Raw genomic sequence first — 18207 nt, forward strand, 5'->3', positions numbered from 1 at the left:
ACCATGCATTACAATAAGAGTTACAGATTCTTAAAAGACCACTACTTAATACAAATGCAAATGCTATAGGTTCAAAGAGAAATTATAAACGGACTTGCCTCTGCCATTGTCTTGTATACGAGTTTTGGTTTGTTTAAGGAAATTATGTTATATACATGAGCTAGTTGGTAGCAAATGTATTAATGAAAGCCCGTGTCAATACAATGACTACTGAAATTAATCTAAGGTACTGTAAGGTAAGAAATTAATCTAAGGTACTGTAAGGTAATCTTATCAACATTAAGTGCACCATCAGTTTTCCATAATGTTCGAAATGTACTGGGTTTTCTCGACATAAAATCGCAACAGCACGATTTCTCTGCTTGGGACTCAAACAGTTAACAGTGTCCGATACACTTCATTGGCTACGTGCCACAAGATTGATGATGAAAGACAAGTTGTTCTGCTAAATTCTGTCTTGCTTCTATCACGTACAGAGACAATTAATCCTAAATTGTAATAATTTATTATTTCATCTATTTCTTCCACATGCTTAAGGCTTATACATATACAGGGTGATCAAAAAGTCAGTATAAATTTGAAAACTTAATAAATCACGGAATATTGTAGATAGAGAGGTAAAAATTGACACACATACTTAGAATGACATGGGGTTTTATTAGAAAAGCAATAATCTGATCAGAAAAGCAATAATTAGCATAACAAATTAAGACAAAGCAAAGATGATGTTCTTTACAGGAAATGCTCAATATGTTCACCATCATTCCTCAACAATAGCTGTAGTTGAGGAATAATGTTGTGAACAGCACTGTAAAGCATGTCCGGAGTTATGGTGAGGCATTGGCGTCAGATGTTGTCTTTCAGAATCCATAGAGATGTCGGTCGATCACGATACACTTGCGACTTCAGGTAACCCCAAAGCCAATAATTGCACAGACTGAGGTCTGGGGACCTGGGAGGCCAAGCATGGCGAAAGTGGCGGCTGAGCACACTATCGTCACCAAACGACGCGCGCAAGAGATCTTTCACGCATCTAGCAATATGGGATGGAGCGCCATCCTGCATAAAATCATACATTTTTTAAACTTTTTTTTTGGTTCTAATAAAACCCCATGTCATTCTAAGTATGTGTGTCAATTTTTACCTCTCTATCTACATTATTCCGTGATTTATTAAGTTTTCAAATTTAGACTGACTTTTTGATCACCCGGTACTTAACATATACTTAAACCTTACTTACTTCTACCAAAGCTTATTCCTACATATACTTAAAGCTTATCGAATGCCAGCGCTAGATATCTTACCACATGTTGCTGTCTCTGCAGATCCTAAATTCTGTTAACAAGTGCCTTCCTAAATTCTAAATTTTTGCCGCCCCTAAAGTTTGGATCCCAGTTCTTTCTCTAAATTTGAAAAATTTTTTCACCCCCTAATTTTGTTTCTCGGTGTTTCTCTAAAATTCCAAAAATTTTGTGTTCTTTAAATTCTGCTACCCAGTGTGGCCATATGAACTTTGACCCAGTTCTGTCTTTATGTGAAATACAAATCAGTTATTCTTAATTCAAATAGCACTAAATATAATCTTTTGGCCTACGAGCATTATTAACAAAACCTATTTAGCATATGGAAAGAAATGTTTGTTAAGTGATTTTTCCTCATCAACATTTGTAGCGCATTTAACTTTAATCTGTAATCATTGCCAAGCGTAATGTCAACATAAAAGGTTACCATACTCTGTTATTAAATTTCTAATATAAAATAAATTGTTTGGGCATCGCTGCACGAGTCATTATTCAGGTTGTCATGTGCTGATAAATATGCAGTGATGAAAGCAAAATATAAAAAATAATGATTCGCCAGGTTGGTGTCAGGGATATAAAATATTAGTAGGTGTAACATCAATGATGGTGTATTTAATTACGGCAAAGCACACTAAGGCTATCTGCCAAAGGGAAGGGATGCCTTTCGTGGAGGACTTTCTAAGGAAAACTGGCTCGTATACACGTTACACATGGGGAAAACCACGAAAACACCCATGCAGCCAGCCCGTTCGCGGGATTCGAACCTCGGACCGAACTACCAGTGTTCAGCGACTTTACCGCTCGGCCGCTGGTGGGCCTGTAACATCAATGATGTTTCTATCTAGAATGTTTCAGTTTGAGACATATGCTAAGCAGATATGCAGCTAGGGAGTCAAATTATTGATCACAAAAATTCATGCTCAAATTATTGTTTCTTTAATAATGAGGTATGTTATTTAATGCCAAAGTGAAATTAAGAATCGAGACTTTTTGCATGTTTAATTATGGGGGGAAAAAACAAATGTGCATGCATAAAGCGAACCAAATAAAAAATCCTTAAAAAAAGGTTGGTGGCTTGGACATCCAGATCTCAGACTTTGTACTGTAATACTACTGATTTAAAATTATATAAAAAGAGATCTTAGTATTAAGAAATCCATAACTTCATTAAATAACTCCAAATAAGACTACAGGTATAAAAAAGATTATTGAAATGCATTTTACCTCTGTTATATTTCGCTGCCATTCTAAACGACGTATAGGTGCGGAATCTAAAGCAGACAGTATAGCTAAGTATGAATTAAAGTTATTAAGCTTTCGTAGATATTTCATAACTTTAATGAACTTCACAACATATCTCTCCCTATCCTTTGCTTCTTCTTGATCTAAAATTCGAGATCGAGCCCTAAATTGAAAGAAATTAATAGATAAACACTGTTGACAAGAAATGCAAATTAACACTAAAAGTCCAAATTTAATTAAGACAAAACTTGCTATATATTTTTCCTTGATTAAGTTTCTCATTAATGCCTTCTTTCGAACAGAATTAAAGGGCAAAAATGTGCATATTATCAAATCAAATGCTAATAGCCTAGCTTGGATTACATATGTTGCTCTACATGTCAAATCAAGAAATTAGAAAATGCAAAATAAAAGATGAAATAATGTATTTTTCATTCATAAGAGATAAGATAATGAAAGGCACAGATTTTATGATTATTGACAAAGATATGGCAATTATATTACAACTTCCCCCCCACCCAAAGCAGAAAGCATAAAATACTGAGATTATAAAACCAGTCATCCTAAAGATTGCATACCATTACCTATTCTTCATTCTAATCAATAAATGACTAAGACAAAACTATTTCAATTATTACTTGATATAACTTTAAACAAATTTAATTGTTTTAATTATAAAATTTTAAGTTTAAAACATCCAATATTCTGCAAGGCAACTATATCAGACGAATTTATAAACACAAAAAGAGCACTTAATTCTGTATTTTCTACAATTCACTTATAAAATAGCATAAGGGAAACAACTATGATGGGGAACAACAGGAACAGGGTTAAAGGAAGGCATTTCTGCACTTTACAGAAAGAACATCAGTGGTGAATTTATACAACACAAGCAGGAATAGTCTACATAGTTATATAACAGATAAATTGAAGAAATTAATATGACAAATTATATCCAGAATTTAATATTTCAATTAAATTAATTTTTTGGTATGTGTTTCCCATTATTGACCTACTAAGCTATGCAGCCTACCCCTTGGCACAGTAATGATTGTGGGGGGGTGAGAAAATACTGCACTTAGTTGTGAAATATGCATAGAAATGTTTAAAATAACTATTGTATATAAGTACAGTGCAGTTTGTCTGGTCTCATTTATATGAAATTGAAACTAGCTGAAGATATATTAAATCTTTGGACACCAGAATTTATGTGAAAGCGTAAGATTTTACTTCCTTGTAGGAAAATAACAAGAAAAGTTGGAATTGGAACTGTATCCAGAATTACACTAAAAAATTCCTTTCAAAATACCCAACAAAGATAACCTGCATTTTAGACTACTGAAACTGGAAAATGCAACTATTTGTTAATCCATTTTATACTATACAGAAAATACTTTCACCGTGCTTCAAATTCATCTGTAAGCTAGCAGACTAATTGCAGATTCTTAATGGAAGCATATGCCAGAAGAAAAAATAAATCTACTGAATAAAACAACACGCAACATAATGTGGCATATCGGTGAAAGATGGATGCAAGGAGATTAAAGAACAGGAAGGAGGATTATGGCCCAATGAGTCAAAATTACATCTGGAACAAATGGGAAATGTTTTATTTCTTATTGTCTATGATTTATACGTTGAATTCCAGGATACGTGAGATACTGAAGCATATTCTGATATTCCATATAATAGTCACGTGATTTCTTCAATTTAAATAGCCACAAGTGAAAAGAAATAATTCTCCAGTAAGATGATGACCCCAAAAATAATTTGTGGACATCCAGCAACTAGTTGAATAACAACTGTAGAATACCAAAATGGCTTGGAAATTATTACATACACTTAAAATGCATTTACCACTGCATGATTAATGACAATTTGTAGGGAAATGATTAAAGGGCAAAACTAATTGATAAAATTGACGAAATGTCATTTAAAACATACTAAGTAGAATATCAACTTTCTAGAGGTTAGGGAAGCTACATACAAAATCAATATTATCTGCAGAGGATACCAACAAAATTAACACTACTGTGGCAAATTCAGACTTAAAGAAATTTTAAATGTCCCATTTTTACTTAAAATCTTGATGAAATAAATTTTATCACCATTTTATCATTTTTTTTTTCATATTTTTATGTTCAAAGCATAGATAGGTATACATTCTAGAATTCATGCATTTCAAACTGATAGTAAAGGATCATAACAAACTTTTAAAAGCACTACTCTGATCTTTTTCAAGCATATGGCATCTGAAAAACATTGCACGACTACTTATGATTCTAAGTATTTAAGAGCCTAAAAATTAAAGACTGCAGTACTTTGCATTTTATGACTTTCTCAAATGTGTGAAAAGATAGCCCTAGTGCTTTCCGTTGACCCATTTGAGCACTAAGGACAATCAAATAATCCAGGACAGTTGAACATTTGATACTAAATTTTATTTATTTATATAAAGTATAATTCCTCAAATTTATTAGTTTCACAGATTTTGCTCATAAACCACAATGGCATTATTCATCCTATAATTGCCCCAATAACCATATACACTGTCTTCACAAAAGATATTACCCAGCCATTATTTTCAAGACTAGTCAAAGACATATACTTCCACTTACACAAATGTTTTAAATCACAATAAGATTCATATTTTCATATTTTTAAAATTGATTTTGTATAAACTACAAAATGCTACTTTTGTATGTTCCTCCAGTCCCTATACTTAAATTTATACAAATGTTAGGCTCATTATATTTATTCATTTTTTTTAAAATTTGCCATATGACAAAAACTGAATGAGATATTTAATTTCAGACTTTGTGATTTTTCATGTTATTTTCAAACTGCCTTGAAGGATTGGTTAATAAATAAATTAGAATAATTCAAAATTGATATTTTTCCTTAAATGCCATTCAGTGACAGTCTTCTGTGATTTACTAGCATGTAATGTTCTTTAATTTATAATTTTGTGATAACAGGTATACTAAAAGTATTTGTACAAATTATTTAAAAAGTTTCAAAATATTAGAAATACATCATCCTAATATTTCAAAACTTTAGAATAAATATCTAAAAACTGTACAAAAAATTCACTAGAAAAATTTTTAATTTTTAATTAATGCAAATAAGATTATGAGTTGGTAATATGACAACACCAAAGTTTGTCAGTATTTTCTACCACAAAAATTCTGAAAACTTTCATGAATAAGATCTCTTGTTTGAAAAGCATTATATTGATGCATACTTCTCACAATAATATTCATAGAAATATTCATCACTTTATCTAGTAGCAGCAGAAATCTTTTGCTAAACTGATATTTTATTTTTAGTTAAGTACAAATGCAAATACTTCAGGCTTCAGTTCGTTATGACTTCTGAATATGATGTGCGACCTTAAAACTAAATATTGCTGTCAATTATTGCTCATACGGGAGATACAGTTTTTTAACAAGTAAGCATTTTCCTAAATATCAATACAGGGATTGCAAGGAATGCTTAAAAAGTTAAATATCATATATACAAAATTGATTTTTTACATCCTTGTATGATGTAAAGAAGTATTGTAATCACGAAAAAAATTTCAAGTATCATATTTCAACGAAAATATCCATTTTGACCATTCCCAAATCCCTTTTTACGATTTTTTGCATAACATCTGTTTATCCTGTTTTGTAAATGGATTAACTGCTTTCACCTATGCACAGAAGATTCCAAGCATTTTGGTCACAGTCAGTGGAGAAAATCTGCTGATTTGGCATGTTAAAGTAATATTTTGGACTTAACAATGAATATTTTACTAACTGGATTATGTGCTCTAAATTGAGCAGCCATTTAAAAAAAAAAGAAAAGAAAAGAAAAAAAGAAATGAATATGCTTATGAATCTTATGAATTCCTTCAATCTCCAAAATCTAAAAACATACATGTAAAATTATTTGCTTGAGCTTGAAAAACTTCACAGGTCTGTTTCTGGAACACTCTGCACATAACTCCTCTTTTATATATTAATAAGTAATCAGCTCTTTAGTGCAGAAATAAAAAAATTACTTAAAGCCACTATAGACTGAACTGCAAAAAAAATCCAAAATAATAAATACATTGATTTAAACAGCTGCAAGATCTTTAATGTATCTCAAAAGATAACTTATTTATTATGAGAAAACGTTTTTAGGGAAGAAAGAACAGCTGTAGAGGCATGAATCTCATTAGGTTATTCTGAGTGAGTGAGTGAGTGAGGTTTTTGGCACGAAACCAAAGATGAATATGACGTGCCAAACACAATGTGGGATGATCAAAATTGACGAAATTAAAATACAATAAATTAAAACAGATGATCAAATGTACCAAATCCAGAGGATGAAGTCATATAAAAACAAAGTAAAAACACAAATTAAAATCCAAGACACAATCTTCAAAACTGCATTAGGTAGTAAAAGCCAGCCTCTTTTAAATAATAAAATAAATTACAATTAGCCTCTCTTCAGATTAAACGGTTGAGAGATAAGTAACAGCTATTAATATGTTTTTGACGAAGACTATTAAAATATGGACACTCTTAAAATATGATGGAAAGATAAACAAACATTACAACTTGAGCAAACGGGCTCATTCTCAGCTTTCAAAAGGTAGTTAGTTATGTGTCCCTCTAGTGTGACCAATTCTGAGGCGAGGCAAGGCGAGTCAAAAGAACATCCTCCTTACGATTTTGAGCAAAATCCCAATGCTCGATTCTAGGCTTTACATTTCTCAACTTGTTGTTAAGCTGAACGTCCCAAATTTGCTGCCATTTTTCCGGATCTTCCTCTTGATGACACAGCAGATGTCTCTAAAAGGGATGAGGCGACTGGACAGTTCAACAGCAGATTTTGCTGCAATATCTGCAAGCTCATTTCCCTCTATTCCTGCATGCCCAGGAACCCAGCAGTTCAGGACTTCATATCCTCGAATTGCTAAGTTTGTATGAACTTTAAGAACATCCACTGCCACAGGATTCTGAGTGTTGGGAAAAGCTTCTGACGATTTAAGAGCACTATACGAGTCTGTATAAACTATGAACTTTTTGTGGCAGAGCTTTGAGATGTACAACAGACCATAATATATTGCAGTTAGTTTAGATGTTAGAACTGAGAAAGCATGGTGCAGACAACTGCCCCTCTATGTAATCTTCAAATACAAATGCCATCCCGACATGATCATTTGACTTAAATCAGTCTGTATATATCGGGTAATAACTGCAATATGTGTGCCTGTGCTCAGCAAAGAGTTGTCTGTAAATGATCTCATTGGTACTTGCCTTCACGTGATGCTTGAAAACATCAAGAAGCTGAATTTGTACATTTTCCCAAGGTGGGATTTCGAAGTTCTGCACTGCTTGGGGGTGCATATCAGAGAGAGAAAGTTCCTCAATGACAAGGCGAACTCTTAAAGGAAAGGTAGGAACACAGGATGGACATGTTTCAAATAATGTGTTACACACATTAAGCACAGCTTATTAGGATGTTCAGTTTGAGATAGAATATTAAAATATTGCAAGAGAGACAATTGCTCATGCCTCAGATAAAGAGATGGTTCGTTAGAATCAACATACAGGCTCTGAACCGGAGAAGTCCTGAAAGGTCCTGAGCAAATCCGCAGAGCTTGATGGTGAACAGGATCTAATTTTAACAAAAAAGATGACCGAGTGGATCAATAAACAACTGAGCCATAGTCCAGTCTAGAGCAAACAAGCGCTCTGTAAATGCGAAGCATAGAGCAATGCTCTGCATTCCAGGAGGTGTTCGCCAACACTTTTAAAATATTTAGTGTTTTTAAATAAAGGGTGGCCCAGAAGTCACTTTACATTTTGAAAATTAAATAACTTTTTTTCTATTAATATATTTCTTTTTCTCTTTTCAGAATTAAAAAATATAATCCCTGGAAATTTTTGGCATGGATAAGTTTACAACAGAACAACGAGTGAAGATAATTGAATTTTACTTTGAAAATGGACGGTCAATTGTTGCAACGCAAAGATATGCGCCATTTTAATGTTCGACATCCCCCTAGTAGGCCTGCAATAAGGAACTTAGTGACGTGTTTTCAAGGTTCAATTAGTGCAATCTTTAAAACCAGCAGACTTTCAGAAACGAGTAAATTATGCTGTCAGGTTTCAGAGAACTGCAAGAAATGACAATGAGTTTATTCACAAGTTGATCATGGGAGATGAAACTCATTTCCATTTGAATAGACATGTGAATAAGCAAAAAATAAAAAAGAATTAATTAAATACAGTCATTTAAGAAAAAGTTATTTAATTTTCAAAATGTAAAGTGACTTCTGGGCCACCCTATACTTCTTTCTCGGGTTTAAAACATGAGAAAGGAAAGTCAATTTTCGGTCGAACGTCACTCCTAAAAATTTTACCTCCGGCACTAATGGAATACACTGACTACCAATAAGTATTTGGACACCTGTGATAGAAAAGAAAAACTAATTTTATTCAAAATCAATACTTGGTAGAGCCTCCATGAGAGGTAATTACAGCGTGGACCCTCCGGGGCATACTTTCCACAAGTCTTTGTATGACAGCTAGTGGTATTTTCTTCCACTCGGCTTGGAGAAGACATAGAAGTTCCATCACCGATTTTGCACGGGTAGTGCACCCCTGAATTCGCCGATGCAACTCGTCCCAGAAGTTCTCGATAGGGTTCAAGTCTGGACTCTGGGCAGGCCAGTCCATTCAATGAACTCTATTGGCACCATACCAAGCTTTGGTTAACGTTGAAACATGACAACTGGCATTGTCGTCATGAAAGTAACAGGGGTCCAACCCGTAAAACTGCCACAACGTAGTGCAGTAGGCATCGGAGTTGAGCTTACCATGAATGGGGACCAAGGGTTCCAGCCCATACTAGGAGAAACACCCCCAGACCATAATTCCACCTCTGCCGAACTTGACTGTTGGCACAATGCAGTCTGGCAGGAGACGTTCTCCAGGTAGACGCCAGATCCAGAACCTGCCATCCAAACAGTAAAGGATGAACCTTGATTCGTCACTCCAAAGAACCCATTTCCACTGATCTACGGTCCAATTTCGATGTGCTTTGCACCACATTAACCGAGCAGCGCGGTTGGACTTTGTGATCAAAGGCTAATGGGCAGCAGCACGACCATGAAAACCAAGCAGATGTGCTTCCTTGCAGATGGTATTCATTGAAACAATACTCCCGGATGCCCGTTGAAACTCCTCGCAGATGAGGGCCATCGGTTGGGTGCGGTTCTTCCGAATTTCTCTGGACAGCCCTCGTCGGTCTCTATCTCCCAGTTTCGTTGGTCTGCCGACTCGGGGCACATTCCGACAATCACCGCTCACCTTCCACTTCTTAATCACATAGGCCACTGTCGATTTTGGGTACTTCAGATCGCTAGATATGACCCTTAAGAATCGGCCACATTTGTGATACCCGATAATTATACCTTTCTCGAAATCAGAGAGCTCCGAACTGCAAGGCATCTTGCATGCAACTAAAGCCGATGCTGTTTCCTACATGATATATACCGGCGGAGTCCGCGACGTACCTTAGGACTGCAGATATTGTCATTTGCATAGGTGTCCAAATACTTATTGGCAGTCAGTGTATTTGTACCATTCAGATATAACTCACGCTCAGGATGGAGACCTCGCTTCCTACAAAAGTGCACGCACAAAGTTTTTTGTTTCAAAAAAGTAAACCCCTGTTTGTCTGACCATTCCTGGATCTTATTCAGAGCCATCAGCAATTGCCTTTCTATGTATCTCATGTCTGCCCCTCGACAGCTAATCTGTAGATCATCACCATAAAGAGATCCCAAGATGGTAGGAGGAAGTTCTTTTAATACAGAGTTTATTTTTAAAACTGAACGGGTTACACTAAGCACACAGCCTTGAGGCACACCCTCTTCCTGTTCAAAAACATCAAACTAAACAGAGCCAATCCTTACTTGAAAAGTTCTAGTGTTCAAGAAATTCTGAACGAAAATTGGTAGGTTGCCACACAAGCCACTCTCGCAAAGATTCCAAAGTATACCATATCACCATGCCTTATCATAAGCTTTCACAATGTCGAAAAATACCGAGACAAGGTGTCTTCTTTTTACAAAAGCTTTTCGAATGGATGTCTCTAAGAGGAGCATATTATCTATGGTAGTTTTCCCCTTTCAAAAACTGCTTTGATAAGGCGAAATAATATTATTCTTTTCCAAGAAGTAGACTAGGTGGCTGTTTACCATTTTTTCAAACAGCTTGCATACGCAACTTGTAAGGGTAATTGCCCAAGAGTTGGAGGGATTCCTTTTATCTTTCCCTGGCTTAGCAATAGGAATTACAACAGCTCTCCTCCATGCACTGGGAAAAGTATGCTCCTTCCACACTCTACTGGAAAGAAAGAGAAGGGCAGGCAGTGCTTTTAGGACAGATGCTTCAGCATTTCATAATTCATGCCATCACGACCTTGAGAAGACCTATGTGTCTGCAACAAAGCTCTCCTTAATTCAAGCATAGTAAAGTCTCTCTTATAAGGTTCAGATTTGGAAGAGTTGAATGCGATGAGATTTCTTTTCGAGTGCTGCTTGATAGAGAGAAATGCAGGTGAATAGTTTCTGCTGGAAGAAATGGCAGCAAATGTCTCACCAATAGTATTCGCAATTTCTATGGAGCTAATCACTCGGACATCTTTTTTCCAAAAAGGAAAGTGAGTAGTCTTTGTATATTCCACATGCTTTTCTAACTCTTTCCCAAACCCACTTACTAGGCATAGAAGATATTATTGATAATACAATATGATATCCAGGAATCCCTCTGGCTCTGCCTTCTTACTTTTTGAGCATTTGCTTTGGCTCTTTTAAACACTATAAGGTTTCGCAGAGTAGGGTATCCGCAAAAAATTCCCCATGCTTTTTTCCGTTTTTTCAGTGCTTCATGACAGTCATGACTCCACCATGGTTTCAAATACTTTGGAATTTTTCCTGATGTTCTAGAGATGGAGAGCATAGCTGTCTGAGTAATAGCAGTTGTGACTGCTTCCACTGCATCATCAATAAGCACATCTTCTACCATTTTCTCTGTGAACTCTGCAGAGGAAGAGTTCCCAGTCTGCCCTATCGAGTTACCGAAGGAGTCTCGACATGGAGTGTGCTCCTCTTTGTGCAAAAGATACAAGAATGAGATAATGATCACTGTTGTAAAGATCACTTCCAATACTTAAATTGCAGAATGGCAACACAGATGGTGAACAGATGGCTAGATCAAGAGCATGGAATGTCCTTGTAGGTTCAATCCTGCCCATTATTCAGAAGACAAAGGCACTGATCTTCCATTATCTGCTCAATTTGTCTTCCTCATGAATTGGTGTGTTTGCTTCCCCACAAGGGACTATGGCCATTACAATATTGCATTATGATAAAAGGCTCAGGCAGCTGCACTACAAGGTCATTTAAATCTCAATGATCAATGTGTTCATTAGGAGGCAAACAAATAGAAACGACTGAAACTACAATATGAAAATTTACTTGTACAGCGAAAACCTGGAGAGATGTGGTCAAAGGAAAGGAACTTGAGGGATAGTTCAGTGAGGTGAGGAGACGTACACCTCCACAGGCACGTTCACCTGCAAGATAATCCTTCCTAACAAAAGAAGACCTCCGAAGTTTTGCTTGTTGATCTGGTTTCAGATATGTTTCCTGTACTGCCAAGCACACAGGATGATAACCATTGATCATAGCTTTGATGTCAAGGAAATTTCAGTGGAAACCGCGACAGTTCCATGAGACGAGGGTGGCCATTATGTTTGATGTTCATTCTGTGTTGCTTTTTAGTTTTGCGCGGAAGCAGATGTTCGGGAACTTCCAGACCCTCTTCCAATTCCATACTATCTGAATTTTCAGATTCAGAAATTATTTCATCTACAGAACTGTTGGGACTTCTATTTTTGTTAATTGATTTTCAAGGGACATTTTTTAGTTTCCTTTGAATAACTATTTCTTTATTTTGTACAACGTGTGTTGGATTTTCCTTTTTCTTGCTTGCAGGTTGCTAGATTTTATTTTGTGCAGTCTGTGTACTTACTGAGGTTTGGGTGGTTATGCTACATGCACTGGCATATGATTTGCTTGCTTGGTGCTGTGTGCTTTGAACTAGTTTTCTGGCTTCAGCATACGAGATGTTCTTAGTGACTTTTAACGTCTGTACTTCCTTTTCTGTTTTCCATTTTGGGCATGATCGGGAAAATGCTGGATGGTCGCATTTGCAGTTTATACACAGTGCCCCCGCAGCAGTGCAATTTTTGCTATCGTGGCCAACCAACGAACATCTAGCGCAAGTCAGGTTCCCACGGCAGGGCATCTTGGAATGGCCGAAACACTGGCACTGGAAGCATCGCATAGGATTTGGAATATACGGTCTTACGGGGCAATTAAGATAACCAGCCTTGATATTCTTTGGCAGATCAGGCGACTTGAAGGTCAAGATGACGTGTTTCGTGTTAATCAACTGACCTTCCTTACGCATCTTGATCCGCTTTGCAGCACAAACCTTTTGATCAGCTAACTCGGAAACAAACTCTTCTTCAGGAACAGACAGAAGGTCGACTTCCGAGATTACGCTGCAAGAAAAATTCAATGTCTTATTCCCTGTTACAGTGACAGTTGCTTTACCAAGTTTAGTTATTTGAAGTAAGGAAGCAGACTGTGTGGCCGAAGTTGTATCAATCAGCAAGTCTCCAGAGCGGAGACGCTTAATATTTCTGGGCTCACCAATACAAGAATGGATATATTTATTTATAACAAAAGGAGACACCTTTTGCAGCTCGCCAGAACGACTAGAGACAACAAGGAAACGGGGACTATTGTTAGGATTATTAGCATTTGCATCTGTACAAACCTTTTTAGCAGATTTTTCAAGACTAGTTCTTTGACCGACTTGGCTAACTTCGAAGACTTTAATGAGATAAATATGAGAGTTTGCCATACCGAAGAGAGGAAAGATTCGGGTCCGACGGCCCCGCCCACCACGTAGCCCAACAAGGGAACACAGATTCTTGTTTAGGGCTAGCCGGACCTATACACAAACTGAAGGCCCACAGTCGGCTTTCCCGAAAGCAGGTACTCCCGAGAGCTTATTCCCAAGCCACTGACACAAGGACTAGTGACCAACCGATTGACACCCGTGAGGACGACTAAGGTGCCTCCTGTTTAGCTGAAGCAGAGGCCAAAGTAGTGTGCTGGGGACAGTACCTCGCCCCTCAACTACCAGGACCCTCCTTTCCAGCGACACAGGTCTCCATGCACGGCAAACACATGGGCAGTTTTCTCAAAACTCGAAAACTAGACACAAGGGCTGTTCTAGTCTCTTGTGATGAGTCCCAAACTCCGAAGAGAGAAACCACAAGGGAGAACAGAAGGAAAAAATTCCAGCCAAGAGGAAAGGAGACGGAAAAGAGGATAGATCACTGGGGCTCCAGGATCGTGACACCCATCTCACCAAGACGATGATCCCCTGAAGGGCTAGGGTACCTCGGGATTGCCACACCCGTACTCACAAGAGTGAGCCCGAGGGGCATTAGGTTATTCTGTTTGCAGCAAAATGCACTATTAAATATTCTTCAACTAAACTTCTCTATAGCATTACAAAATTAAAACACCATCCACTTTGCTAACTCTCTGAATTAAATTCTAAGCTTCCTCATTTTCTTCTACAACATTCATACAGAAAGGCTGATTAAAAGTATTATATATGTGCCAAACCAATGACTACTTGACTAAAATCATTCACTGCTAGTAGTTTGTCCCAGGTCCAGCTTTTATCAACTGAATATTTTAGCAGCATATTTTCATAGCTTCCTTCATTCATGAGTCATTTCCATCAGAAAACTGTTCACAAAGGTATCTCTGTAAGGACAAGTAGCCTGACATGCTTTAACGTAATAAGATTCCCCCAGCATATATCCCAAAATAGGCCTTAGAAGAACAAAACTCTTATCAGCTGCTTTCATTTTTCTACACTTGCTTTGATAAATTTGTGATAAAAAGAATTCCGCAAGATTCTTTAACGTTCACAAAAAAGTTGCAACATTTCTGTCACAGGCTTCAAATAATGAACTAAATGAGTAGGATAAACATGGGCAGAAGATCAACTCATAATGAAGTGATCACACTTTTTTACCCACTGTGATTCCATAGCATCTCGCAGATTGAGAAAGTGAAATTTAAAAAATAAATATGAATTTCATACACTGTTTCTCTAAAACAAAAACCGTGTTACGCAGCTTAACTTACCAATATGACATTTTATTGAAATGCTCTGTGAATGTAGTAAGATTTGGACTAAGATCTTCTTTTTGTTCCTTAGCCCACAGAAGTACTTCAGGAATCTGAAAATAATAAAACAGTTTAATTATCTTTCAAAGACAAAAAAATTAAACTTGGATAATTAAAATTTTATGCTAATACTTTTCATCATAAATTCAATTACTTTGTAGAATATGGAAAAAAGGACACGGAGCAAGCAATCATGGATACAATCAGTTGATTACAATCACTAACTGCTTTTAGCATCAAAATTTTCAACAAAACCATATTTGGCAATTGTTCATTAGAAACCTTATATTTATGCTGTAGGACCAAAAATGCCCTTAAAGTCTGAGGCTAAATATGAGACATATTTTTGCCATAATGCAAGTCACTATAACTTCAATGTATAAATATGACCAAATAGCATTATATAACTTGCACCCATTTCATAATATCAAAAATAAGACAGACTGCAACCTCATTCAACAAAATCCTAGATAAGGTTACCTTAAAGGTCTTAAAAAATGTGCATAATGGTTACATAATGTAAGAAAATATATAACATCTTTAAAAGTACTTTTATAGAAGTATATTACTGTAGATGCGTAAATTAGAATATTGTACTACATTACTTTCAGATATGCTGCAAAAATATTTGAGGTGTACTAAACATTTAAATTTATGATATAGTACATAAAATGCTTCCCTCCCCCAAACAAAACACAACAGGACAAGCTGCCCATAATGCAAATATCTATCTTAACTTTCTTTGGATATAAATGAGAACTGAAAATTTTCAACCACTATCACATTTTTATTTATTTTTGTAATCACTTGCTGAAACATGCCAAGTACATGTGCATACATGAATCAAATTCCAATTGCACATACCTTCAAAAAATTCAAATTAACAAATTCAACATAATTTATCTTGTAAGATATATATGAAGAAGTCTTTGAAAAGAAAGAGCAACCAGGAAATCTAGAACTATAATACGAAGACTGTGATCAAATATAAATATAAAATGCTTTCTAATTTATTATAACAGAAATGCATTGCATATATTAGAATTGTAAGGAAAACAAGACAATAACTGAATTGAATTTTACAAATTCTAAATTAAGACACCTAAAAAAATCTGCATGCATTCGGAGAGTGAATATTTTTATCAAAATATTTAGTACTTTTTACTGATGATATTTAGAAACTGCTTGTCATTTCGAACATCTACATATATACATGCACATATATATTCGAAACAATAGGCAACTAATGCAAACTTAACATAATATTAAAAAATAACAATATCAACCCTGAACTTCAGAACATTTCTGCAGTATTCAATGAGTTTTATCTCATATCTTTTTTATTCAACATTCATTTATCACAAATTTTAATACATTGACTTCGCAATTGTAATATATTTGGCCTTTAATCTGCATAACAGAGTATTTAAACATACATGTCTAAACAGCTGACAAAACAATAGGTATTGAATTTAGATTTTTCAGATCAGAATATGGGCAATATTTACTCAGTTCAGTAATTCCAAATGAACTTTATATTTCATCAAACATTATTATGTGCACAAAAAAGGAAAGGTCCCACTTTAATTCTAGCAAAACAAAGAATACCATTTAACTTCCTATTTGCATGTCTCACAAGAACATGACACTGTTTTCTGACACAGACTTTCTAAAAAAGCATGCAGACTAAAAAAATACTATGAATTATATTTTTGCATAAAACATATTCTCCAGGAAAATCGAAATCGAAATTTTGAATAATTGTATTTCAAAATTCTAAGTCAGGTTCAAGTCCTTGATTTTTTAGAAGTAAACAAAAAAATTTCCCATATTCCCATACATCACTTACTCATAAATAGTGTTAATGCTTAATGGGCCATTTCTAAATTTAAAACCTGTGTTAAAGAATAACACACAATATACACTGTACTAAAGATGAAACTCTATTATGTAGAAGACAGTATATCAAAATGCAGTTTACTTACAGACTGTTTCAAATCATGATTTTTATAATACTATTATTTCAAGGGGTTTACAAATAAAGTAATAATTTAAAGAATAATAATGATAATGGTAACAGAATGCTTGTTTAAAGGTGACAAAAGTTCACACCAAATTTATTAGCTAACGAAAATGCAAAATTAAAAACAGAAACTGGGACAAAGCAGTTAAAATACAAATTTCTCAAAGCTTCAGGATTCACATATACACACGTTTCCCTGGATCTCATTTTTTTCAAATTTGCTGAGGAAGAAAGAGGTTCTACTTAATCTTCAAACCTACAATAATGCATGTTTTATGTCAACTCCTGGAGTTCATTTTATTTTAATGAATTTTTTTTTCAGTTGCATTAGTAAGCTTAATTGTTTTGAACTGTTTTGCAAAGTATTTTTATATTTTACCAAAAGGAAATAATATATTACCAGACCCTAAATTATAATAACAAGTAAATCTATGAAAGATTAATCATTTCTTCTAGTTTAATTTGAATGTTGATTTGCTAATTTGCGGTCTAAAAAGTTTCAGACACCAAAGGAGAGTGATCAAAATGTAATTACAAATTTTCCTTCTATTCATGTGAATATAATGTTATTCCTAGCAAGATTTCTGGAAAACAAAGAGAAGCAGCAAAAATATTTTTATAAAACTGGATGATTCACATTCAGCAGGTATTTTAAGGTGACTTCTCTTAAATGGCTATCCCAAGAAACTATTTATGAACATTTATGTTATTGCTTTTTACAGGTTGTTCAGGGAATGCATTTACAATTTTTTTGTGCAAAATGAAGATTAAGTAACATAACAGAGTAACAAATTAATTTAATGAAAATTGCTACAATTAAATTTAAGCAAACAGATTTTGGCACAACATTTTTAGCAAATCTGGGCCCACCAGCGGCCGAGCGGTAAAGTCGCTGAACACTGGTAGTTCGGTCCGAGGTTCAAATTCCACAAACAGGCTGGCTGCATGGGTCTTTTCGTGGTTTTCCCCATGTGTAACATGTATATGAGCCAGTTTCCCTTAGAAAGTCCTCCACGAAGGCACCCCTCCCCTTAGGCAGAGAGCCCTCGAGGCTTTGCCGTAATTCAATCACCTTTAGTGAATCTGATTTATTTGTTGGTTTAAACATAAAGGATACTACATTTTGAATACTTTTCATTACTGAAGAAAGAGTTCAAAAAGCATGAAATACAAAAAAGTATAAGAAGAAAAGAAAAATAACTGTTTGTGCAGTTTTACAGGATCTAGCTCCTTCTGGCTCAAAATTCTTCTAAAATCACCTGCATATGAACACTACAGTATTAAAATATACAAGTAAATCATTCTTTTGATGA

The 18207-nt window shown here is 35.3% G+C and overlaps 1 protein-coding gene across 3 annotated transcripts in view; it reads right to left on the reverse strand.

The window, feature by feature from the left end:
- The window catches only part of C3G (C3G guanyl-nucleotide exchange factor), a 196182-nt gene that overhangs the window by 15544 nt on the left and 162431 nt on the right, over positions 1-18207 (reverse strand). For all 3 annotated transcript variants that reach the window (XM_085809356.1, XM_085809354.1, XM_085809355.1), the window contains 2 exons: positions 14830-14924; positions 2526-2706 (listed from right to left, as the gene is read on the reverse strand). In XM_085809356.1, coding sequence (XP_085665482.1) covers positions 2526-2706; positions 14830-14924 — 276 coding nt within the window. The remainder of the gene's footprint in view (positions 1-2525; positions 2707-14829; positions 14925-18207) is intronic.

The sequence above is a fragment of the Stegodyphus dumicola genome, chromosome X2 (assembly GCF_044657685.1).
Source record: "Stegodyphus dumicola isolate Sdum_Otavi_A_Nest chromosome X2, ASM4465768v1".
In the NCBI taxonomy this organism is placed as follows: domain Eukaryota; kingdom Metazoa; phylum Arthropoda; class Arachnida; order Araneae; family Eresidae; genus Stegodyphus; species Stegodyphus dumicola.